Source organism: Pan troglodytes, chromosome 6 (assembly GCF_028858775.2).
Source record: "Pan troglodytes isolate AG18354 chromosome 6, NHGRI_mPanTro3-v2.0_pri, whole genome shotgun sequence".
Taxonomy (NCBI): domain Eukaryota; kingdom Metazoa; phylum Chordata; class Mammalia; order Primates; family Hominidae; genus Pan; species Pan troglodytes.
In genome coordinates, this window is record NC_072404.2 from 96130620 (window position 1) to 96157490 (window position 26871).

Here is a 26871-nt window from a genome sequence, read left to right on the forward strand (position 1 = left end):
ACTTGCTGGGTTAAGCTGTATCACCATTGATGAAGAAACTGGATAATTATTTTCCCAATGCTCTTATTAAGTACAACAAGCCAGTCTGCTGTGGTCCCTTTTATAAAACAACAGTATTGATTTCTTAATTCAGTAATCAATGAAAGCTAACATCAAAATCCTTCTATATTAGCAAATATATGTGGGAGTCTATTCACTCTCCCTGGAGAATAAGTTTCTTTCAAAGCATTTTTAAGACTGTATCCTGCTCTTCTCCATAAGCCTGCAATCCACCCACTTCAGGGAAAACAGTATTTATATTTATTCAAGAAGAGAATCAAGTTGGTTGCTGTTAGGTGATTGTCTACATGGTACTTGTTTTGAAACAATGATAATGCTTGTGCTTTTCGAATAGACTGTAGTTAACTGCTAAGTTGTTCAATCAAAAATTTTCCTTGAAATGATCTTCACTCTTTCCAGAGAACACATCATTTCTTCAGTTTTTCTTGCCTAGATGGAGCAAATTTTAATTAGAACATAGCAGATATAAGTTGACCCAGTTATTGTTTTGTCCCTGAGTGTTAAAGCGACTTCAGGAACAAATGAAGATTTGGCTTAGATGGCATGTAAAAGTTAAGCTCATAGAAAGGGCAGAAGAGAGCCTTGAAAGGACTTTCCTATCTCTTTCCCATCCCTGGTATAGAAATATTCCAGAATTTCCAGCACTATCCACATCCCAGGAACACTCTAACTCAGGAGATGGTTACTATCACATAGTGTATCATGACATGACATTACATGCATTGTTCACATTGTATCCCTGAGAAGAATAACTCCTGAAATTAAATCCATTGCAGTAAATTTCACAGGTTTTAGCTATATGGGGAAGAGGGAAGAGCATATAAAGACATCCCTCTATTATACCCCCTTCACTCAACTCCACAGTGCTCAAGGGGACCACCGCTGGTCAATTTGTATTAAGCATTGGTTTCTTTCAATGATTCATTCCTCCTTTAAATTCAAATGTTTTGAGGAAAAGTCACACATTAATTGCCAGTTTTCTTACAGGAGCATAGGAAAAATAGTTGCAGAACTTGGGAGTGTAATAGCCTTCATATAGTTAGCTGTCTCCAAGTATCTGATAGACAGCTGAATGGAAACAGGTACACTCTCTCTGTGGACAAATAGGTTGACTCTAGAGCAACCTTGGCACTATTGCTGTTTTGGGCTGGATATAAGGCTGTCCTGTACATGGTAAGATGTTTGGTAGCATCACCAGCCTCTACCCATGAGATGCCACCAGCACCCCAAGCTTTGTCATCTAAAAATGTTTCCATACATTGGCAAGTTACAAAATTATCCCCTTTCCTCACTGAGAATCACTGATCTGGAGCAAGGTATATTTAGAGCCAACATAAGGAAGACTTCTTAAAAAGGAAATAGCCTGGAAGGAGAGGGGTTGAAGGAAGTGAGTTCTCTGTTTCTGGAGTTATTCAAGCAAAAGTTGGCCTGTTACTGAGGAGACTGAAGCCATATATTAGTATTTGAACTATAAGGCATTTAAGGGTATTTCTTAACGTTATAATTATATGTCACTTTATGAAAATACTCTACTATTAGGGTTTAAGTGATTGCAAAGGAAGTATTTAAAATATGGAGCAGAAAGTTTACATAATGGGCTCTTTTATATCAGGATCACTTTGAAGCAGTAGTCCAGTCAATTGTTATTTCACTTGATTATATTAGTATTTTTGCAAATGTCATGAATTGAGCATCTTATTTACCTATCTATTATAACTAGGGTTCTCATATAAAAGCATTTTTATCAGAAAATAAGCATTTATTAAGCATGTATACAGTAGGCACAGCAAGAACAGTATTCCATAGAACATTATTCTATAGAACATTATTCTATAGAACATTATTCTATAGAACATTATTCTATAGAACATTATTCTATAGAACATTATTCTATAGAACATTATTCTATAGAACATTATTCTATAGAACATTATTCTATAGAACATTATTCTATAGAACATTATTCTATAGAACATTATCATGTAGTCTTGCCATGGAGTAGAGAGAACATAAAATAAAAATTTAAAATAGTAGATATCTTACAAGCTTCTGAGGGATATAGAAGCAAATTGAAATATCAAGACCATAGGTAAAACAAGTCCAAGTGTAGAATCTGAGTATCAATTGGCAACATAAGTACAGGGAGATCAGAAAGAAGAATAGAATTAGCAGACAGGAATGGAATTGAACAGGAGAAAGACATCTAGATATACATAAACAGAAAGCCTGCCTTCGAAGCCTTCCTGGAAAGTTGCTTTCTCATAGTCTACAGAAAGATGTCTGCACAGTCTTTCATATATGAGGGAACACAGTGTTTCATCCACCTAGAATGCAGTGTTCTTCAGCTGTCTGTATGCCTTGCAAATCCTACTTTCCTTCAGTCCTCCCCTCAAATCCTATCCCTGTGAGAACCCTTTCCCAAGTACTCACTTCATATACATGCCCCTCCATTACTAAGTAAACATAACTGTTCATTTGCATATTTATTCTTCCATGAACTATAAGCCACTTGAGTTTAAGAACCACATTTTTTGTCTTTATATTATATTACTGATACCTAGAATAATGTCTCAACCAGGTACAGAGTAAGTCTTTGTTGAATGAATTGAAAGAATTGATTACCTATGTACAGTTGATAAGAACTGAAAGATGTTAACCTGCTATACTTCCAGAAGGCTGAAAATCTTTATGGGAATCTTGGATTAAGGGTCACAACCATCACCCACCTATTCTAGATCAGTCTGGATGCTCATAAATGAGAAATAAGCATTTCTCTGCAATGGAAGACTTGTTTAGATATAAAAGACAGACAATGTTGCAAGGCGAGCATGTGGGACAAAATTGCCCCCATCGTCCTCACTCCCATTCTTTACACATGTGCCACAGATGCCTTGATTTGAGAGCAGCTCTAGGGGTTCTATTCCAATTGTACGTAGACCAACTATTCCAGAGAAGACTATCCAAGGCTCAACACAACTAGACAGTCAGGGCCATTTTGAATGTTAGAGCCTGTCCTCTTATCTAGCTGTCTGCAGTCTCTCCACAGGAAGAATATGCAGGGAATATTTTTATGCCAGATGCTGTGCTTGTAGCTAATGCAAAGGCAAAGACAACATCATCCTACCCTCAAGAAAAGCAGAGTGACAGGATTAGAAATCCATTCACTACTCTATCACCAGTATCTCTATCACTAGAATAGTAAAAATGATAGTTGCATTTAGGGAGTTTAGTACTGCAAATACAATGATTATAGCATGGATATGTTACAATTGTACATTTCTAGTATGCCTTTCTTGAAAAATTTCAACACAGTGATTAAAACTCTGTGCAGACTGACTAGGATTCACTTAACCCTGCATTGTCTCTTTACTCATGTCTAACACTGAGTTTTTTTTTAAGATTTCAACTTTTATTTTTGATTCAAGGGCCACATATGTAGGTTTGTTACACAGGTATATTGTGTGTTGCTGAGGTTTGGGGTACAAATGATCCTGGCACCCAGATAATGAACATAGTATCCAGTGGGTAGCTTTTCAGCCCTTGAACCCCTTCCTACCTTCTTCCCCTATTAGTTCCCAGTGTCTACTGTTGCCGTCTTTATGTACATGTGTATCCAGTAATATGGGGATATTAGTAGTACCTCTCTCATTGGGTTATTGTGGGAATTAAATAAGAAAATACATGAAAAGTGAGAAAATGGTACCTTGTATACTTAGCAGTCAACATTTTAGTAGATATTATTATCCATTACCTTTTATTTATTTATTTATTTATTTATTTTACTTTCAACATCTCCAGCCCAAAAGGAACAGTTTCAAGAGGAATTGAGACTCACAGAGGTCAAGTTCCAAGTTCAAGTTTTTATCACTTTACAAGTAGCAGAATCAACATGAGAATTCAGATAGCTTGCCTCCCACACCAACCACCCCCTCACATAGTCTAAGCTGCAGAAAAACCTGACTCAAAAGTTATCTCACACAGAATCTTTTCATTTATTTCCTTCCCAGACTTTTCATTCTAAAGCAATCTCACAACACTGATTGTTTTGAAACCTCCCTCCATTGCTCCTGCTTCACCTCCTCCAAGAAAGGGCAGTGCCATTCAAGGACTTCATCACAGGGAGGGAGGCACCAGCAACAGCAATTAAAAATGCTTTTGTTAGCATTGCTCCATTGTAGAAATTTCTCATCAGAAGTAATTATCTGATATGCTACTATTTTTTTCCTTTGCATTGGGGTTAATTTGTTTCTTAATTAATTCCCCTTCTGTCATGTATTTATTTGGAAACTACTCTACTGAAAGATAAGAAGTTGCCGTCAGGACCACTGTTCACAAGGCAATAGGATGGTCCAGGCTTACACTGCAGGTCAGGTGTCTATGATGGAGGTCACGCGATAAAATGCAAAGAATACAGACATTCCTAAGATAGCAGCAGTGTTTTATGCTATGATTATAGATTAATAGGTAAACGAATTGAAATAGGACTGCTGACACTTCTGATTAAACCTATGATATTTTGCCTTAATGACACAAAGTTCTCTTTCCAAATTACCATTAAATATGTGCCTTTTTTGTGGATTCATATGTACAATTTCAGTATTTCAATATGGAAAGAGCAGCGGTTAGCAGTTTATAATAATGAAGGTCCATGGATTTAATGTAGTAGAGGTGCTTCTACTGATCTATGGAAAATGCAGTTGAAAATTCACAGATTACCTTTCTAATTAGCAGACTTTGGGAATTTAAGAATAGTGTTCCAAAAACACCTGCAGTTAAACTCCAAACAAACGATCCTCCAGGAGGTTTATCAGTGGGACTTTGAACACTAAAAGTGTAGTGTGACTATTTTTGACAACACCACCTGGTATATTGTGGAAATCCCTTTGTTACTAGTAACAAAGTTTTGATTCTTGCCAACACTTTGGCTTCACATTCCAATAAAGCGAACTGCAATACAGGGGAGAATTCAATAGAAGCAACACCTTCAAAAATTATATTTTAAACATAGACCAGATTTCCTTGCCAAGTGGTCAGAATGGCAAAGCATCTTGACAGATTTGCCATCACTTAATAGGGTTGAATTGTCAGTGTGTTTACACAAAGGACTAGTAGTTTTTTTCCCAGGCACAGTGCCTCCAATTTCGGTAGATACCATAAGGTTCACAAATGAGGCCTCATAGAATGCAAACCAGGCAATTAAGCTTTTCCAATATGGAAAACAGATGTGGTTGAACAAGTGATCTAAAATTTGTTCTGAATTTCTCAATAAAAAAGTAAATTCCATCTAAATAAAAATATACATGTGCATTAAGTCTATATTACCTAAGTTTACAAAGTAGTTTTAAGAAAGATTATTTATACAAGATTTAAAGGAATGTAACATCAGACAATATACCCACATAACATATATGTACATGTAACTCCTTGATCTAAAATTAAATTAAAAAGTAAAGGAATGTAACAATAAATACAGATAATCCAGAAAATTTCAACTGTTACCAATGTTTATTTAACTGACTCTCAGCTCTTATTTTCACATTAAATAAAGTTTTTGTGTTATCTTTTCTAAGATGCTTCTAGGAATTTAAAAGTTCTTCATCTTTCCTAGAGACTTTTCTCCAACAACCATTATTATTTATGACCTGCTTTTTTCCAGGAAGGATTCAAGGTGACCTGTAATGACAAAAAGAGGAGAACAAATAAAAACATAAGTACTTAGGTAATTACTACCAATGAAATAAAATAGTTTCAAGTAGGCTCCATTTGTTTTAAAGCTCCAATCTTTATATTTATATTATCAACTTACTCAGCATTATTGAGATGACATCATCCCTAGCTTTCAAGAACCCATAGCCTAAGTCAGAATGGGTAGTTTGTTCATCTGATTGCCCTTCCCTGATTCATTCCTTTCAAGTTGGATATCACCAACTGTGTCTTTTTAAAACATAACTTTGGTCATGTCATTTCCTTAATAAAAAAAAATTTAATAGCTTTTTATCTCTTAAAGAACGAAGTTCAAAATACTTATAATTGTATATAAAATTCTTAGTGGTCTCACCACCATCCCTCTATCCTTCTTTACCTTCTACTAATCCCTGTGAGGCCCTGGGTATTCTGAAAATAGGGAACTACCTACTATTAAAGCAAATATGTACTTTCTCATCTCTGTCTTTGTGTTCTCTCTTCTATGTAAAAACCTCATTTCCTCTTTCTCTGCCTGGAAAACTTCCACTTATTCCTCAACATCAAGCCTATATGTTACCTCTATATGGAGGTCTGTGATGAATCATCTGAGTGTAATTAGTTGCTCTTCACCTGTGTTTTTGTGTAAGTTTGTATTCATACATACCTTAAAATTGTATCCTTGGCTATGTTTCTTTGTCTCCCATCAAATTACGACTTCCTGGAGGACTGTAGGGGTACACTGCTCATCCAGAAAAAAAAAAAAAACTAGATTTTAGAATAGTGCCTTGTATAATCGACATCAGTCAAAGTTTGCTGAATGAGTGATGACAAATTAGCTATTATCACCCTCTCTATTGCTTCTTGAGCATTTACTACATGCCCATCAGTGAGTTAAGTGCTTCATATGTTTTCATTTAATCTTTACATGACTTCATAAACCATAGATTACTATCCTTTTCTTTTGACAGATAAAGAAATTGCAGCTTAAGGAGTTAAAATAACTAGCCGAAGGTCACACAGCTAGTGAGAGGAGCTGAGATTCCAATGCTGGCCTGATTCCAACCCTGTGCACTGTTTGCTTCTTTTGCTTCAATACCATTTGCTTCTTTTGTGTCTGACAGCTCTGTTGAAGTAAAGAGTAGTTAACAAGAAAACAATGAATAACACAATTCTGTTTGCTACAATATGGTGAATATACCTTTGCCCTAAATTATTGCCCCAAGACCTCAAAAGTAAACGATAATCATTTAAGGAAATATCAGGCTATAGCCCTCAGCTATCCCCAAGCATACCCAACAGCTTTTGTCCTTTGGTTAACAACTGACAAAGATTGGCATGCCTTTTGTTATTGATAAGGCCATATTTCTCATATTATTGTTATACAAGTGACTTCAGGGACCACAGAAATATATAGATTAGTTCAACTTGTGGCTCTGTTAAAACTTCAAGAGACATTGTCAAAAATCAATATCTGAGGCACTAAAGGATGTGTTTCTAACAGGTCTTTTGATGTCAAGTCACCCTGGAAGTCATGCTTTCGCAGGTGTTGCTGGCAAACACAAACACTCTTGACACCAGATATGACACAGACTTTTTGATCCTGTTGTTAGGAACTGGAACATGAACCACTTCACTTCTGTGATTTCTCCTGAAAACTAATGCATGGGGGAAAAGGGAAGCAAAGAGCAGATGCAGACTAATTCAGTGGGCAAAATACCTTCTTATTTGTCTTGTAAGTACCTGCTAAATCTGGATGGAAAGAAAGTTATTCCTGAGATAGTTCCTTGTTAGTAAGGGAACAAGCTAGATATCTGAATGTGGAATAGCATCGTGATGGTGAGAAATATGACATGTCTTTTAATACCAGTCTCCTGAAATGATAGGATTCGAGGAATCCTTTGTGGTCTGCATATCACTTCAACCTAAATGATGAGTTATGAAAATGCCAAAATGAATAACCTTACTATTTAAGAAGTCCTTCAGTTTCAAATGAAGAAAATAAAAGTGTGTGACAATCTTGGTTACAAACTACAGGAGATGAGTGCAATGATTTTCAGAGAGACTTGGGATGGAAAGCAGGGTAACTTTGAGCAATTTTTGAAGGTTTCCACTATGATTAGGGAGTCCTTTGTTTGGAATGTCCATGTGAAATCATTGGTACTGAGCCATGCTGTTGAATGGTGATAACCAATATGGATCTTTGACTCAAGTGTTTTTGGGGCCCATGGCATGTAAGAGTTGTTGACTACTTCAGATTATACTGCGTACACTGGTATTTGCTATACTTCATTATACGATTTCTTAAATCAACATTAATTCCTGGTCTTGGGACATGGGCATCAATTGTTTTCATGCAAAATGTTCCCAGATGTGCTACAGGTAATGTGGCCAAAACAAAACAAAACAAAAAAAGTTACTAATCCTTTTAGCAATAACAATATGATTGGACTCCTTTATGGGCAGATAACTCATATGATGTGAACAGCTTGAATTTCTCAGGCAGTTTTGTCAACTATATACCACCTCCAGTTCCAGTTTAAAATACAAGCCAATCTGGGATTTTGTACAGCTAATAATGTAAATTGAACAAGCTGAATAGGAGGGACACTGAGGTCTCTAAACATCACAAATTCTAGAACTTGTTTTTATGTAATAACCTGTGCTATGAGGTAACAGATGGTTCAAAGTGCAGCAACTCAATGGTTCTCTTCCAGGCACATATATAAGCATTTAATTAAAAGAACTAAACAAAACATTCAGCACTGCATGTGTGACAAAGCAATTAAAGGTGTAGACTTATTCTTAGAAAACAGCCCCAAAAAGATAGGTGAACAGCAGAGAATAAACATGAAGGTTATTATCAAGTCTCCTGATTACAGGACAGTAGCAATGGTTTATTTTTTAAATGTATATAGTTCAGCTCTGTAAATAACATTCTTCTTGGAAGTGGGCATTTGATGCCTCTTTGCCATCTGGAATTTTTGTAGCTAAGTATAGATCCTCATAAAACTATTTATTATTGTTCCCTTTAATGTATTAGCACAAACTCAGAAGCCAATAACTGTAAAACTTCTGAAAATAATTCTCATAGCACTAAAAAATCACTTTAGTGGGAAACTTGTTTCTACCAGATTCTACATGTCCACAGTCCTTTTGTCTTGTGTTGAAAAAAAAATATTTGGCATTGTGTCAGCATAGAAGGCACAAAGCTCTGTTTGAAATTGATACATCATGTATATCCTGAGTAGAAATAGTAAACAAGGAACTGATGTGGGGGCTCACAAGTGACTGATATTTTCCAGTTCACATTCTCTTTTTTCACAACATGAAAAGAATAGAGTAAACTGCCTGAGATCTTTCTCATAGCTCATATTCTTTTGCTCCCATGATCACAGCACCTTTCATGATAAGCAATGCACAACATGTGATAAATCAACACACAGAAATAGAAGAAAACTATGTCAGTGTAATAAAAAGCCGTATATTAAAAATACACAGCTAATGTCATACTCAGTGCTAAAAGACTGAAAGTTTATATTCAACATAATATTGGAAGTTCCAACCCCCAGTACCTTAGAATGTGACTTGATTGAAAAATGGTGTCATTGCTTATGTACTTAGGTTAGGATGAGGTCATACTGAAGTAGGGTAGGTTCCTAATACAGTATGACTGGTATTCTTACACAAAAGCAAAATTTGGATACACACACACACTCATCATTGAAATAAAGCATGGCACCTGGGATCCTAAAAAGAAGGTTCTATGCCTTGTTAGAAAATATCATGAGAAATAAAACTTCCAAATAAAGTAGTATTGAACTAAAAATTCCCATCTGTGAATGAGTATGGCTTGGATGCCTACTGTAGCATCATTCCACAATTGGCTATTGATTGTGAAAAAAAATAAAGTTTTAAACATTCCTGAAGCAAGAATAAGGGAGCAAGAGGTGTGAGTTGATTCCTGAAGGTCTAAATCAATTCCTTGTCTTATGTGTCATCTCGTTTTAATAAAAAAATGAATATGACTAGTTAAAGATCCACATTGCACAATAAAATTGTTTATCAGTCATATTTCAGAGTAGCTTCATATTGCCTGCTCGTGGTCAGCTTCCCTGTCATGTGTGCATGTGCACACGTGCGCGCGCACACACACACAAACCCATCATTATAATTAGAAAAGGTTACATAGTAGAACAGCAAAATATCAATTCCCTCATCAATCCATTTAACAAATATTATAGAGCACCTCTATACTCTGTGAGGCATTGAGAATTCAGAGATTAACGAGAGTTCTCACTCCAGTGGAGAACTTAGTGAATAATCTAGAAATCACCATATATTTTCATTAGTACCATGAGAGAAACACATGAGGGAATGAAAGAGGCTCAGAGAATGGGCACACAAGTCATTCTGAAGTCAGGCATTAGAACGGTTCCTTAGAGAAGAAGCCCTTGAATGGATTAGCTGAGCAGACAAGTGGTAAAGGTCATTCTAGACAGAAGGAACATCACAGTAAGTCAGAGATTCTCCATAAAGTTGAGTTTATTTGGAAGAAAAAAATATATTGGGAAAATGGTGGCAGATATTTAATAACATTTAACAATGGTTTGTTAGACAACTACTGCAAGTAAAGCCCATTCTAAATTACACCAGCTTATAACTACAACAATGGGAAAAAGACACAAATACTAATTTTTTTTGTCCTTGCGATAGTTTGCTGAGAATGATGGTTTCCAGCTTCATCCAAGTCCCTACAAAGGACATGAACTCATCATTTTTTATGGCTGCATAGTATTCCGTGGTGTATATGTGTCACATTTTCTTAATCCAGTCTATCATTGTTGGACATTTGGGTTGGTTCCAAGTCTTTGCTATTGTGAATAGTGCCGCAATAAACATACGTGTGCATGTGTCTTTATAGCAGCATGATGTGTAATTCTTTGGGTATATACCCAGTAATGGGATGGCTGGGTCAAATGGTATTTCTAGTTCTAGATCCCTGTATGCATATGTAACAAACCTGCACATTGTGCAAATGTACCCTAAAACTTAAAGTGTAATTAAAAAAATACCAATTTTATAACATCGCATCTGCTGGCAAACATAATCATATCTGGCCAAGTCCAGCATTTCTTCTTGAGCAAAATTAATCACATCTGTGACTTGATAATCTGCAATGAAAACATTGCAACACCTAAGTCCTGGATAAATTCAAACCACCAAGAAAATGGGTACCGCATAATATCTGAACATTGAAAATAAAATGACAGTACATGCTACACATGGAAAGAGATTCTGCTAAACATAACTTACTTGCATGCCGCCTCTCAGGCCCTAGGAACTAATGGGTTCTGCTATAAGGCCATTGTGTTTCTCACATAAATCAGAAAGCCAAATCTGACTCTGATATTTATAGCTTGAAGCTTTCATTGCCCCCGTGGAAATTTCCCTGTAGACTCTTAGACTATCATTTTTATCCCTGTTGATGGCCAGTCAGTAAACGAATGTTTATGGAGTCACCACAAAGCACAGACTGACAAATGAAAAGCATACTTTTGATAGCAAGGGATGATTGGTCATGATCCTCAAATAAAGGAGTTTATGGCTTCAGAACAAAAAAACAGACAAACGTTATAGCTTGAAATATATCATTGCATCATTATAGTGAGAGGAAACCATTACGAGCTTGGATTACAGAATGGACTGAATAAATATGACAAAAGTGAGTATAGTGAGTGGTCCCAGAATTCCTACCACTTATGGGTTCCTCAGTAAGATCTCTATGCACTCTTTACCTTAGTTTCTCAAGCTATAAAATGGGATAATGGTAGTATCTACATCATAAGAATGCCCTGAGGATTAAATGAGAAAATACATCTGCAACAATTAGAACAGTAGCTGGCACAAAAATATTAGGACTACTGAAAATACTAGGGATCTTTAAAAGGCTTCCCCAAAAAAGCCTTACCCAAAAGAAAAGGTAGTCTGAAAACAGTAACTTACTGAAAACAGTAACTTAGAGAATAGGAAAACTGAAATAGCTCTTCTTTGTTCACTTTTGAGGAATTCTGAATTGGAATCTAAACAGGATAAACCGCTTAATAATCCTTCTTTGACTTTAGCCACCTTTAGATTTCTGGCACTTGCTGAACTGCAATATTGAATTTTGCATTTATAATTTCATTTTTTCTAGTTTTTTCTTCTTTCTTCACCTGTGTAATTTTAACTTAAACTCAGGAATTTACATCTCTTCCTATATAATATCACCTTGTTTCCAGAGAGGGAAACTAGTCTTTTGAGAAAATCAAGAGACTAAGCTCTAATCTTAGCCTTTCTGCCTATTAGTTGTCTAAATTTTGAAAAGTCACTTCACCCTGTGAGATTCTGTTTTCTCACCTATAAAACAAAAGTTTTAGATCATCTTCACAGTTTCTTTCATCTCTACAATGTAAAGATCTTATTGCTTATTTATGCTTTTTTCAATGGCATTAATACAAATTTAATTTTATTTGGCCACTATAAATATAAGAAATATAAGACTTTATATAAGGCTTATATAAAGACTTGGAAGAAATATAAGACTTTCTTCCAAGCTGCTGTCTTTGAGTACGTTTAACTGTATTATCCAACTCCTATCACTTTCTGTTTTCCTCAAGAGTCCAAGCAATGTCACCAATAACTTATTAAAGTCATGGTCCTCCAGGCTGCAACTCTTCCTTATATAATGTTGAAAAGATGGCCCCCTGGTAAAATTCACTCTTATTAAACCCATGCTATTCCTAGTACTTTCCTCGTTCAGTTCTAAGTGTTTCCATGCTCTCTGTTAGCAAATTTTGTTCTAGAAGATTACCAAAGCACATCATGCTTATTCATTTATATTTCTTCTTGATTTATATATCCAGAATTTGTCCTTCCTCCTTCCCTTTCACCCTATCCCTTTCACCCTGTGGGAGTCCTCCCATTATGTGTTTTTCAAGAATTATTGATAGTGATTTCATAATGTAATCTGCAATTTCTTCCAGAATTCATTACTGGGGACAAACTCCATTCATCTGATTATGGGGTGGATTTTTTTTTTGTATTCTCTCTTACTTTTGAGTGTGATAACCTTTTCATATTATTTGTACTGCCATTTCCATATTAGAAACCATTCTCAATGGAGAGAATGAGAAAGCAAGAGGGATGGAGCAGCATCTTTCTTTTATTCATATAGAACCAACTTTCCCATTTGATGATTCTATATCTTCCTGCCACATTTTCTCCTGAAACATAATTTCAAATCAAAACAATAGCAATGAAAAAAATCACTTTGATGCATTTTCACATTCTGCGCTTTAGCGTCCCTTATTTTTACAGGCTCATGTCAATCTTTTATGTTGTATACGGGGATGCCCCCAACATACATACAGACAGCACCCATTCTGTGTTGCTGGTTCTTCTAACACCAAAATCCCCCAAATGCAGCCTAGCACCCAGTGGATTCTTTAGAGTTTTCATCTTCTCTTTCTTGTTGAGACTATTCTGTATTGTATGAATTATTTTTATAGTTCTCCTGTATTCCATTTTAGAGTCTTAATTTATGTGAAGCATATCTCTTTTAAAGTATTTTTTTCCAAAGCATATATAACTACATCCTGTTTTTCCTTCCTCCACTCTATCTAATAATAACATAATTGGGTAACTTTCTTCCAAAATTGTACATTACTTCTCCATTCTAAAACAATTTTTCTTTTATCATTCAAAATGATGTCCAGTGTAGGAGTTCCTTTATTTCTTTATGCTTTCTCAGAGAAACCATATGGCCAGTAAAGTAAGTCAAGAATATTCCAGAACCAAGCTTTTAGACAAATGAGACAGGAACCCAGTTAACAACTACCTGGATATTCCCCAACCCTAGTTTTAAATTTATGTTAAAAGGAAAGTTCCTGCTAACAGCAACTAGGCATTCTATGGTGTATACCATAATATTGCTTCTGTTCCTCTTTTTCTTTCTACCTGGATGCCTTTCTGTGTTTGAAGCCTCAGGTTTATAGTCACACAGTAGAAGGTAGAGAGGAAGCTGTGAGGGGATAGCCATAGTCCTTGAAGTCAAAACACCTGGTTTTACACCTTGATTTCACCCACACATTCTAACCATATGGCTATGAACAAGTTTCTTCACCTAGAAGAACTGTTTTTGCATATCTAAAATAGAGATAATAATATCCACCATAAAAAGTTATTGTGACTATCAAAAGAGCAAAATATGTTTGTGTGTGTGTATGTACATACCCAGTACATTGGTACTTAGTTTTACAACAGAATAAACACATTTTTTAAATATAAACCAAACTAACATTCTTCTTTACAAATAAGGCTGGGGTGGATGAGAAAGAGAAAGGAAAGAGACTTATAATCTATTGCCTCCCATGGTGTTTACTTTTAAGCATTTTAACCCTTTTAATCTAAAGAAACTAATTTTAAAAGGAGCAGCTCACTGTGATAAAATTACTTCAACACTTCACTCCATGATTCATTTGTATTACATGTGTTTCTAAGGTAACTCTGAATATCATAAGTTTGACTATATTATCACCCCATGCTATTCAATATAGGTGATACAATTGAGATAATACTTACTATGTTCCAATCTCACGTTTCAACTCACCAAATGTGCCTCCTTTTTCTAGAGTCAGTTGTGGTCTCCTCATTAAACACACACACACAGAGGAACATAAAATTATTCTTAAAATGTTGGCAATAGTTGCTGTTTTATTCTAGCCCACAGCCTTCCCCAAAGTTACAGCTCATTGTGCCCCTTTCCAATGCAGAGAATCTTTCCCACATTGCTGTTATTCTATGGCTAGTTCGTTCTCTTGCAAAGCCTGCCTTGATTGTAAATTATTCTTGTACATCCTGGAGAGTTAGACATGAAGCCTATCATTGAAAAACAATAACTTTTTTTTTTTTTTGAGCAGTTTCTCATTACTCCTACCCCTATGGGAGAGGAAATTTCAGCAGTTTAGGATTATTTCACTGTGATTCTTCGCTGCCAGAAAATAATGTCCAGATATTTTTTAGGTCCTTTCATTCTCTGTCTCCCTGAGGGGTTCAGGTCCTGATTAATATAACTTGAAGATGAGAAAATCATTGTAGTGTATCAAGAAGAGATGGCCTCTCCAGTGCTAGCCAGAAACCTCTTAACAAAGTCAAGCTATGCATAGACAGGGCTCCTATCACCAAGCCTTCCATAGTGGTACATAAATCCAGTGGAAGCCAGGCACTCATTCTAGAAGTAATGACAGTACCTGTTTGGTGACACCTGCCATTTCAGTCAGGCTGAGTGAAGCAATATTCCTATGCCTAAATAAGTCAGTATAGGCCATTTTGTCCAGAGTCTCCTAGTCCTGAGAAGAGAAGAAATAAATAATATATTAGCCTTTACCCCTTCATCCACCCATTCACCTCCATTCCCCTGGATTAAAGAATACTAAATGCAAGAAAGATTTGGGGTTTTAATTTTGCATTATATTGTGTGTTAAGCCCCAGATTTCTAGCTGTTTTATTTGTGGTTGAGAGGTAGCAGGATTGGAAAAGATATAGAAGATATTTTTGATAGCTCTGGACTATATCTAGTGTTGATTTTAATAGCAGGCCAGATATCCAAGAACATGCTGTGTAGCTGTGTATGAACTTGGCTGTTGGTTTCTCTTGCCAGATGAAATTATGATTAATCGGGGCTCAGATGTCAGTTGTTTTATGTTGCTTGTGCTCTTTGCTAACAGCTGCCTATTTCAAGCTGTGCTTGCTACATGTCAAATATAAACGTGAAACCACAATTTCCAAAAGGAAAAATTTCAAAGTACTAATATTCATGCCAATGTAGACAGAGCATACTGTAATAGTCAATGTCATTTCTGATTAAAATCCACTTAGTATGTTACATAATTTAACTTAAGTCAGTATAGAGAAAGGACTCTCCTATGTGAGGTAGACAGGAGAAATTATTTTTAAAAGCTAATTATTCAGTATGCATATAATCTGTTTAGATATTTGTAAATATATATCTCTGCAAATACTGTATGCATAAAATGCTCCTCAATAAACAAGTGTCACTTTCCTTTTTATTCTACAATAAATAAAAACAATAAATATTGTTGATATTCAATTATAAAAAATTTAAATATTTGATTCAGATTTAGGTTTAAATACTTGGAAGTAAGTGGTCTGTTCTTGACAAGGTCCTCAATACCTTTTAATTTGTTTTTTTAATCAAAAATGACATAAGAATAGAATTCTATATTTTTTTCACATAGTCCAAGCAGAAAAATATTTTAAAAAGAAAAAGAAAGTAAAGAAAATATTGGTCAAGATTTTCAGGAGTTTAGAAAAGTGTATGCCTAAAATGTTGGGTGGTGGACTAAATAGAATTGATTTTTTTTTTTTTTTTTTTTTTTTTTTTTTTTGCTTAACCTAGATGATAAATGTCTAATCTGGACTGCCCATGTGGCATGCAGTTCCCAAATTAAACTCTTTCAGAGACTGCCGTTTTTAGCAAAAGAGGGGGAAGTGAGAATTAGACAACACCCTTGCTCTTTCTATACAAGTGCAGTCAAAAACCGAGTTTGGCCAATTCACTGTAGTTCTTTGCTTGAGCTATATATAGCAGGACCCCAGAAACTTAAAGAAACCTGAGAGCCCGTGGACAGGGTTTATCCTAGTCTAGAGTCTAGCACAGAGTATAGAAGAGAGTGTGGTGCCCTTCTCATTTCTCTACTCTGCCCTTTCCTGAAGCACACACTACCTGTGTGAGACCTGCTTCCTAGTGTCCAAAATACAGTATCCAAGGAAGCATCTGGTATTCATCTCAAGAACTAACAGAAAAATGTAGCCATCTAGGGTAGAGGGAAAAGGGAGTCAGTAAAAGGTGTGGATGCTATTATTCATTTTCATGTCCAGTCATTTACCTCTGGGTTTCTAACAAAGGTCCTTCTTCTCCCTCCCCTAGGTGGCAAACCTGCTGCGGCTCTTCCAGATCCCTCAGATCAGCTACGCATCCACCAGCGCCAAACTCAGTGATAAGTCGCGCTATGATTACTTTGCCAGGACCGTGCCCCCCGACTTCTACCAGGCCAAAGCCATGGCTGAGATCTTGCGCTTCTTCAACTGGACCTACGTGTCCACAGTAGCCTCCGAGGGTGATTACGGGGAGACAGGGATCGAGGCCTTCGAGCAGGAAGCCCGCCTGCGCAACATCTGCATCGCTACGGCGGAGAAGGTGGGCCGCTCCAACATCCGCAAGTCCTACGACAGCGTGATCCGAGAACTGTTGCAGAAGCCCAACGCGCGCGTCGTGGTCCTCTTCATGCGCAGCGACGACTCGCGGGAGCTCATTGCAGCCGCCAGCCGCGCCAATGCCTCCTTCACCTGGGTGGCCAGCGACGGCTGGGGCGCGCAGGAGAGCATCATCAAGGGCAGCGAGCATGTGGCCTACGGCGCCATCACCCTGGAGCTGGCCTCCCAGCCTGTCCGCCAGTTCGACCGCTACTTCCAGAGCCTCAACCCCTACAACAACCACCGCAACCCCTGGTTCCGGGACTTCTGGGAGCAAAAGTTTCAGTGCAGCCTCCAGAACAAACGCAACCACAGGCGCGTCTGCGACAAGCACCTGGCCATCGACAGCAGCAACTACGAGCAAGAGTCCAAGATCATGTTTGTGGTGAACGCGGTGTATGCCATGGCCCACGCTTTGCACAAAATGCAGCGCACCCTCTGTCCCAACACTACCAAGCTTTGTGATGCTATGAAGATCCTGGATGGGAAGAAGTTGTACAAGGATTACTTGCTGAAAATCAACTTCACGGGTAAGCCAAGAGCCTTTAAACATCTTCTCAGATGCAAACAAGTGAAATCAAATAGGAATCAAATGCCTCTGTGCCCAATTCAGAAATAATTATTTCAAAGCCATAAAAAGGGTTCAAACTGTTAACCAAATATTCCAGGATGCAATAGGATGGTTCTCTAATATTCTTACTCATTTCTGAATGAACATCTCGGCTGGTACACGACATGGCAATGAAAGGGGCCCCAGGCAGGGCTGACAGCCCACTGTGCTAGCTCCCTAGATTAGGGCCAGGCTAGATTTGAGCTCTTTGTTGATGTTGGCTGCAGGATTATGGCATGTGTGATACGGGCACTTAATCTTCTTTAGCAGAATTGGCACCTCTCTAGGGAACATGAACTTCCAAGCCTTCTTTGTGGGTGACTTGAGCAAAAGAATCTCATAACTTTCACAGTGGGTGACAGAGAGAGAGAGAGAGAAGTCACTGTTCTCCCAGAGCGTAATTAGGGGCAAAACAGAAAAGATACCCAGACCCTGGTGATTTCTAGGCATTCCGTTTATTTTTCTGCTATACCAAAACATTTACATATTATTAATAGTTGGGGATTTTCTCAAAATATGTTATGAAATGAAACTCTTTTTCTGGGAGCTTGACTATAAGCAGGTTGAAGACTAACGGAATTCATTCTGATACAGTAGTGAACATCATACAAAGGTGTATTCAAAGTGATTTTTGCTGCCTCTTTATTTCTAAATACAGTCTAAATATTTCTCTAACTATAGTATTGCATTGAATGCATTACTACGTAAAAAGCACAAAATCTTTAGGTCTACATTCTCTACTTAGGTACATGGGATATCTGCTTATTAAGGCACTTGTTCTGGGTAGTATAGCTTAATCCCAAATCATAAAATATTAAGCAATATTTGGGGGCACAAAGATTTTGATGCCAAAAACATTACAGTGATAAAATGCTTTCATCAACCTAAATTACTAATACCTCTCATGCCACTCAGGCATCGTTCCAGTCTGCACAATGTCTAGTCTGCTTCCACAGAAGTATCATCCAAGACCTGAAAGTTTATATGCCAAATCATACTACCATTGGCGCAAATGGCAGTTCTCACATCTCCCTTATAAGTGATCACTCAGAAGTCAAGTGGTCTATGAAATCACAGGTAGTAATGAAAAAATACCTCATGACCATTGGCTTCTATTCCATAATTCTTACCTTCAAGGCAGCCTTGAAAATAAGCACAAAAATCACCACACTGCATGTTGCATAACTTCTTTACTTTCCCCAGAGAGGGCCGAAAGTAGTCAAAATCAATTATGTCAGTAATTCCTCCAATTAATCTGATGGATACCACTTCTTATCATTAGAATGACTACTAAAACTGGTAAAGATTAAACTTTTTCTGTGCCCTGTATTCCCATGAGTGTATTTCATATAGCAATAACAAAAATAAATAAATAAAAAGAGTAATAAATGAGCATTCATCTTCAAATCCCAGGTTAGTTCCTGTTGACATCTCTAAAAATTGAGAATGGACCTTGGAGTCAGTAAAAAAAGAATATCTTTACTCTAAAAATAAATTAACTCTCAGGTATTCGTAAAAGGTATCTGCAATGCACTTAATTCTTAAAGATGAATAAGAATTCAGCACATACTCCCCATCAGACTACCCTTCAGGGTATTATTTATCTTTACTCACCACATACATTAATTAACTTTGTTATTCTAGTTCCTTTCTTACTTTTTAGTATGCAAATATACAAATATATTCACTCATCAACAGCTAAAATAAAATGAACTCTTAGAATTCAGAGAGCCTTTGCAAGGTGTTTTATGGAACCAAAACATGTTCCTTCATTCCAGTGACTTCTTGGGTCTTAAAAGGCAAAGAAAAGTAAAGAAATAAGCCCATTATTTGGATAAACAAAACAAAAGTATCCTCTTTTTGTCTGTCTTGTTCAATTACTCATTTCAAGTCTACCATTCAGTTTGGCTGTGCAAACCTGACCACAAAGTGCTATTTTAGCCTTCTCAATTTGTCAGACATTACCAGTCATTCTCCATCTCTGAAGAGAGTAGGAGGGTGAAAAACAGATTTAAACTACATAAAAGAGAGGGAATTTAGACCAGCCACAAGGTAAATATTCTCAGCAGTGAGAATTGGACAAGAAAATACATTACTAAGGGAGGATACCAAAATGCTAAGTTAGCTAACTAGTACATTTAAAAAATGAGTCAAAGAACTAACTATAGTAATAGAATGCAGATTTTAGCTTACAGTAACCTGTATATGACTAAATATATGTATATTTTTAACTTAGAGCTAGGTAAAAGATTGTAAGTATGTATGCATTTTTACTGCTTTAAACTTGAGATGCACTATGGAATATTTTTTCCTAGCTATTGAAAAGCAGATTTGTTTTACTTTTTTTCTGAAACAGTATCTTTGTTTTTTCTAACTTGAATATTGCGGCAATAAACTAGGCACAATAGTACACACTTAGCAGACACTAAACAGTCTGTTCAATTAGGCTGAAAAAAGTCTTCTTCTGGCCATTTGCATGCAGTCAATACATTTACTCCAAGATTCTTCTGACAAGGGACACTTTTAGCCAATTCCCCAATAGCTCTCATCATCATAGGGTTAAAAAACTAGGCCTCCTGTGAATTTAAAAATAGATTAAAATACTCCCTGGTACTCAGATGTGTTCCCACTAGCTAATTCCAGCATTGGTCAACATGGATCTTGTTTGAAGCTAACCCAGTTTAAATATTCCTTTTGCAAAACAGATTTTTAGAGCTATGCCTTGCTAAAGATTCTTCCAAATAGTAATCTCTACTGGCACAGGAGCTAACCACTGCCCAGGTCTCTAGGCTCATCTCCTGCTGTACACTCCACATTCACTCTTCCTTCCATTAACACTACTTGCAGTTCCCCAAACATGGCATGCCTCTATTTTTGCCTGCATACTTCCTGTGAATGCTATTTCTTTATCTAGAAGATTCTCTCCCCACCCCCACCTGCCTTATCTGGCATCTTCAGTGATTCCTGTGTCTCTTTGAGATCCAATTTAATTGATAGTTCCTTTAGGAATCATTCCTATACTTCCCAAACTAAGATAAATGCCCCTTCTTATGCCCATATCCATCTGGGATTTTGCCTTCCTTCATACTTTATATCCAATACACCAAAATCTCTTGTTGGCTCTACCTTCAAAATAGATCCAGAATCTGATGACTTATCATCTTCTCAACTGCTACCACCCTGGTCCATACCACCATCTCTAGCCTACATTTCTGTGATAGCCTCCTAGTTGATTTATTCTTACCTACTTCCAACCTAGCCTCCACAATCTATTCTCTACATGATAGCCAGGATGCCCTTTTAAAATCTAAGTCAAAGTCCTTCCTCTACTCAGAACCACTTGAGTTCCCTTGTTTCACTCATAGTGAAAGTCAACATCCTTACAATGTCCTGCACACCACCCTCCCTGCTCTGCCCCTACCTATCCTGACTGCTCTCCTGTCCTCACCTTTTACTCTCCTTCTTTCTCACTTCACTCCAGCCACCCTTGTTTCCAACATTAGGGCTTTTCCACTGCCAGTGCTCTCTGCCTATATTGCCCCTAACCCAGATATTTCTGTGGTTAATCCATTCCCTACTTCTTTCAAATATTCATGTAAATATTATCTTCTCAATGAGACCTACTCTGGCCATTCTTAACAGTGCAATGCATTACCCCCAACCCCCACTACAGATGCCCCTATTTCCCTTGTACCCTGCTCTACCTTTTGTTTTTTTACCCCATGACATTTTCCCCTTCTGTCATACTACATCATCTATTACTTTCATATTTAGTCTTTATTGTTTGATCCTCACACTAGAATATAAGCTCCACAAAAAACAGAAATCATTATCAATTTTGTTCACAAATGCATCCCAAGCATAACAGGTGTTCAGTAAGTGTTGATTTTGAATAGCAGTTAACCCAAACTTACGTTTTCTTCTCTACCTTTATTACTAGCTTGTGGGCTCTTTCAAGGCATGGTACATATATTTCATCTCTGATCTCAAATACTCAGCATGGTTTCTGGCATAGAGCAGACATTATGTAAATGTTTACCAAAGGAATGAGAAATTATAAAAGCAAGCAATCGATTTATAATATGATTGCTTTGAAAAAATTTTAATATATAAATTTTGTTCATTAACAAATGAATGTCAAGAAAGGAAAGTGTATGACTTCTAGAGTGGCTTGCTTTTTTACCTAAGTACTCTCTTTTAGTTATATTCTATCATTTCATTTGAGATAAATGTAACCAAATATCATTAAAGCTGGAAGAGACCCATCACTGTTTTATAGATGAATCCCAAGAATTGAAAGTGATTCGCCCAAGATCAGTCAGCTGGTTAGTAACAGGGGCCAGGACTGTTAGCTCGTTAGTAACAGGGGCGAGGTGAAATTCGTGTCACCTGACCCAGTGCTGCTTTTGTATGTGCATGAGGACTCTGGGAAATTGATGTATTTGATCCCAAACATCTACCACAGTTTCTGATCCATTCTAAATATTAATGAAATGCTATTGAAGGAATGAAAGATGATCAATAGGTTTATAGTATGTTTCCTTTTTTTATTTCTTTTTAAGATACCTTTAATGCTCCTGGTCTACTTTTTCAGTTGACACAAAGGTGGTTCATCAAACACCCAAACTTTGAATGCTGAGCCTTGGATTCCAAACCTTAGTATATTTAAAAATAAATAAAGTTTCAAATCATTTTTTAATTGTTCAGTAAAATTATTTCCATGTGCAAGAGTTATGTCATCCAGAATCCTAAAGTAAATATTTAAATGAGAATTATGTTTGGTATCATGTGAATTTTCAAACTTACTTTGAGTAAAATTTCAGAATTTATGATGTAAAAGAAAGCTTAAACTATGCAATACAGTTAAGAAAAAGGAAGTCGAGAGGTCTATGAAACATCTAAAGAAATGGAATATCACTGTGATTGTGTTCACAGTACAGTACATTCTTTCTCACTTTTTATCCTGAGACCAGTTCCAGAAAGTCGAATAGAATAAAATCATAGAGTTACAAAAGGCCTTCCTCAAAGATGAGCTTGCCCCTACTTCTCACTTGACAGAGGTGAAAATTCAGGATGTCAGCATTATTATCTTCACTTACTGAAGCACACAAAAATGAACTCAACTGTCAGAGTGATGTGGTAACTGGAGTATACCCAATTTGAAGGAAAAAAGAAAGAGCTTCCATTTGCTAAACATAACTGCCAGAAGTGCCCCAAGACACATCCAATGTCACGTAGGCATTATCTCAGGAATAACATTTATGCCATTCCTCTCTGCAATTCTTAGGGTTAGGCTAAACTGTTTGAGAATGGAGAAATTGAGAACTTGACACAAAAGAAAATTCATCCAAGTTCACATAATGAATAGGTGACAGAGTAAATGCCAAGGTCCTGATTTAGTCATTCATTCCACAGATACATTTAGATGTCATGCTGGGACCTGAGGACCCAACAGTAAACAAGGCAGATTCAGTCCCTGCTTCACAGAGCTTACACAGACATTTAACCACCAAAAACAATTCTAAAGTATAAAAGCATGATTATTATGGCTTACAATGTTAGGGTGTTGCCCTAGGATTTTTGTTCTGCTTTGGTTCGGATTGGGAAATTACTATGTATCTTACACCCAGAAAAGATCTAGGATCCCTGAAGAAATCTTACTCCCAGGGCTTTACTTATATGTGAAGAGGACAATTCCCTGTTACTGACGGACTCATCATAACAGGACTGAATAGTATGTACAGCTAAGCTAAGACAGTTTTCTTTTTTATTTGTTTGCTTGGTTGGCTTAGTTCATTGGTTGGTTGCCTTTTTTTTTTTTTTTTTTTTTTTTTTTTTTTTTTTTTTTGCTACCAGTGAAGAGACAGACTACTGGGATCAGAGACCTAGAGCCTGGTGGAGACAGTCCAGCCTTCTTCTTATGTTTACAATTCTCTACACCTGGAAGAGGAGAAGAGGCAGAAAATGGGTAGTCCAGCCTTGCCACCCTACTCACCTCTGTGTCTGATTCATCCAATAGGAACAAGGTTCACTCCTGGTTGGGACTATAATCACAGAGCACAGGCCAGGAAGGGCAGATTTTCTGGGACACTGCACTCCAAGGAATAACGTTTTAGCTGGCCCCAACCCAGCAAGGCTCTCCTCTTGAAAAGTACAGGGCCATCCAAGGCACAGTGAGGAAGCCAAAATGGTAATGGCCACATCTTTAGATGAATGGGCTTTGAAGTCCCTGAAAGAGCAAACTGCTCTTGATCTTGCTTCCTCCCCTGGAACATTTGTAGTTCCCACAAAAGCACAGAAACTTGTTCCAGCTCTGCTGATCAAAAGCATTTCCAAAATGTAAAGATAAATATCCTGTACTTCTTTCTTCCCCTTTCTCTCTGGTCAGCTTCCTGGGGTCATAAGAATAAGATTTTAAACCCCCAAAGGGCACCACTAATGTGGTCACTTATTTGTTTATGCACCGTGCATCTGTGCTTTGGTGTCTTAGAGGCTTGAGAAATGATTCCCATTTTAAGGTCATGCAGTGGAGAACAGGCGCCTCTAGGAAACCTAATTTTCCACTTAGGCTTGTGCTTTCTGCTGCTGCTGCTGCTGCTTGTTATTTTTACTATTATCATTATAGTTGTTATTATTATTGTCATTATTATTTAATAATCCTTAATTTATTATGAGTCATTTATACATCCTGTGAGGCAGAAAAAAGTAATGATCCCCAGTGAAGTACGAAAGAAATGGATCATACCACCTTGCTAGTCAGAAAAAATTACAGTAAAAATACTATTTCCTTGATGTTTCCAGACTTTTTTGGATACTGTGGTATATTTACAGGGATATCACTTGCAAAGGTATCTGGAGATTGGAAAAAATATTCTAAGTATTTTTTTTAATGTAACTAAAATCCTGTTTAAAAATCAGTTTACCTTATCTATGTCCCTTTCAAGATAGCTTGTATTATCCCAACAAGAACATAGTCTTCTAAAGGTTTCTAATCTCTGGAAACTTTGTCATAGTAGAGTTAAAAACACAGTTTTTTCCACTTCTGTATACCTTTATGCTATTACTTATCCTGAGCAGGACACTGAGAAGCCAACATACATAAAGGAACTATTTTCAGTAGGTTCAGAAAAGCTATCAGATTACTGTACTCACCAGGATAGCAATCACATACTGAAATAGAGGAATGTTCTCTAAAGAACTTCAAACAATTATACTGTTATCCAATGGACCATGAGTGTATGGGAAGCTATCCTAAAGTTGAGTTTAGTAAGCCTTCACAGAAACATAGCAAAATTTTCATAATGCCTGAGCAATGAGCATACATCCTAAAGATTAAGGATGCTGATGTTATACTCTGAGGATCAGGCATTGAGAAGGATGGCTAAAGAACTTGAAAACTAGTCACCATTTTCACCTGCCTCTTACCAAAAGCACTTAGCAGGGGTCCACAATACTCCTTATCACTTTATGTGACATCAGCAGGCAAGGTTAGCTAGTCAGTCTACGTTTCTTCCCTGAACCCCTAGCATGGTTCCTGGGGCTACTGTACCTACACTCCAAACTATGATAATCAAAGGATTCATTCCACTGTCTAAAGTATATTAGAATTTGTTAACGTAGCAGAGTCCTCTGAAGTCATAGTAATAACATTCCAGAATATTCAAAGATTTCATTCTCTTTTGTCTTTAAAAAAAAAAAAAACAATTTTACTAGCACAGAGTTGACCATAACTTAAATTTACAAAATAACATCTCAACCACCAACTACAAAATCATATTCATACACACAAAGCTGCTGGACCAAGTATGATTAGATAGTCTAAGATTGCCATTAATATTAACCTACTACTTGTCCATTCATTCTTCCTAGCACACAAGAAGTAAAGTAACGAAAGTTTCTCAAATGTATGTTTTTTTTTTAATTAAGGCAGTTTAATTTATCACTTTAACCAGCCACTTTGGAAAAGATGATTATTTCTCTTTTACTTTTAGAGTGGGGTTAACACATACAGAACCGAAGTATAGGAGGATAAGTTAAGAGCCATTGGTCTAGGTTAGTTTATATTTTATTTTATTTTATTTTATTTTATGTTCCAGGATACAAGTGCAGAACATACAGGTTTCTTGCACAGGTAAACATGTGCCATGGTGGTTTGCTGCACCTATCAACGCATCATCTAGGTATTAAGCCCCACATGCATTAGCTATTGATCCTGGTGTTCTCTCTCCCCCTGCACCCCTGACAGGCCCCAGTGTGTGTTCTCATTGTTCAGCTTCCACTTATAACTGAGAACATGTGGTGTTTGGTTTCCTGTTCCTGTGTTAGTTTGCTGAGGACAATGGCTTTCATGTCCATGCAAAGGACATGATCTCGTTCCATTTTTTGGCTGCATAGTATTCCATGGTGTATATGTACCACATTTATTTTTATCCAGTCTGTCATTGATGGGCATTTGGGTTGGTTCCATGTCTTTGCTATAGTGAATAGTGTTGCAATGGACAGAATGATTTACATTCCTTTGGATATATACCCAGTAATGAGATTGCTGGGTCAAATGGTATTTCTGGTTCAAGGTCTTTGAGGAATTGCCACACTGTCTTCCACAATGGTTGATCTAATTTACATTCCCACCAATAGTGTAAAAGCATTCCTATTTCTCCAAAGCCTTGCCACCATCTATTGTTTCTTGACTTTTAAATAATGTTTATTAATAAGTTTAAGTTCCTTGTAGATTCTGGCTTTGTCAGATGAACAGATGGCAAAAATTTTCTCCCGTTCCGTAGGTTGGTTGTTCAATTGAGAAGTCTCTTTTGCTGTGCAGAATCTCTTTAGTTTAATTAGATCTTATTTGTCAATTTTTGCTTTTGTGGCAATTGCTTTTGATGTTTTAATCATACAATCTTTGCTCATGCCTATGTCCTGAATTGTATTACCTAGTTTTTCTTATAGGGTTTTTATAGTTTTGGGGTTTACATTAAAGTATTTAATCCATCTTGAGTTAATTTTTGTATAAGGTACAAGGAAGGGATCCTATTTTAATTTTCTGCATATGGCTAGCCAGTTTTCCCAGCACCATTTATTAAATAGGGACTCCTTTCCCCATTGCATGTTTTTGTCAGGTTTCTTAAAGATCAGATGATTGTTGATGTGTGGTCTTATTTCTGAGATCTCTATTCTGTTCCATTGGTCCCTGTGTCTGTTTT

The 26871-nt window shown here is 36.9% G+C and overlaps 1 protein-coding gene and 1 long non-coding RNA gene across 4 annotated transcripts in view; one reads left to right on the plus strand and one right to left on the minus strand.

Annotated features, from left to right (window-relative positions):
- Positions 1 to 26871, plus strand: part of GRM3 (glutamate metabotropic receptor 3) — a 218763-nt gene that overhangs the window by 123662 nt on the left and 68230 nt on the right. For 2 of the 3 annotated variants that reach the window (XM_001161278.8, XM_054687620.2), the window contains exon 3: positions 16733 to 17588. In XM_001161278.8, the coding sequence (XP_001161278.2) occupies positions 16733 to 17588 (856 nt within the window). Of the gene's footprint in view, positions 1 to 16355; positions 16652 to 16732; positions 17589 to 26871 lie in introns of those variants that run through there. The other variant, XM_063815435.1, reaches the window with a different exon arrangement.
- LOC107975858 (uncharacterized) lies at positions 5547 to 15131 on the minus strand. The gene is made up of 4 exons (XR_001719358.4): positions 15033 to 15131; positions 14365 to 14427; positions 6410 to 6484; positions 5547 to 5733 (listed from the first exon to the last, which is right to left on the minus strand). It is a non-coding gene; the product is annotated as an uncharacterized LOC107975858 (long non-coding RNA).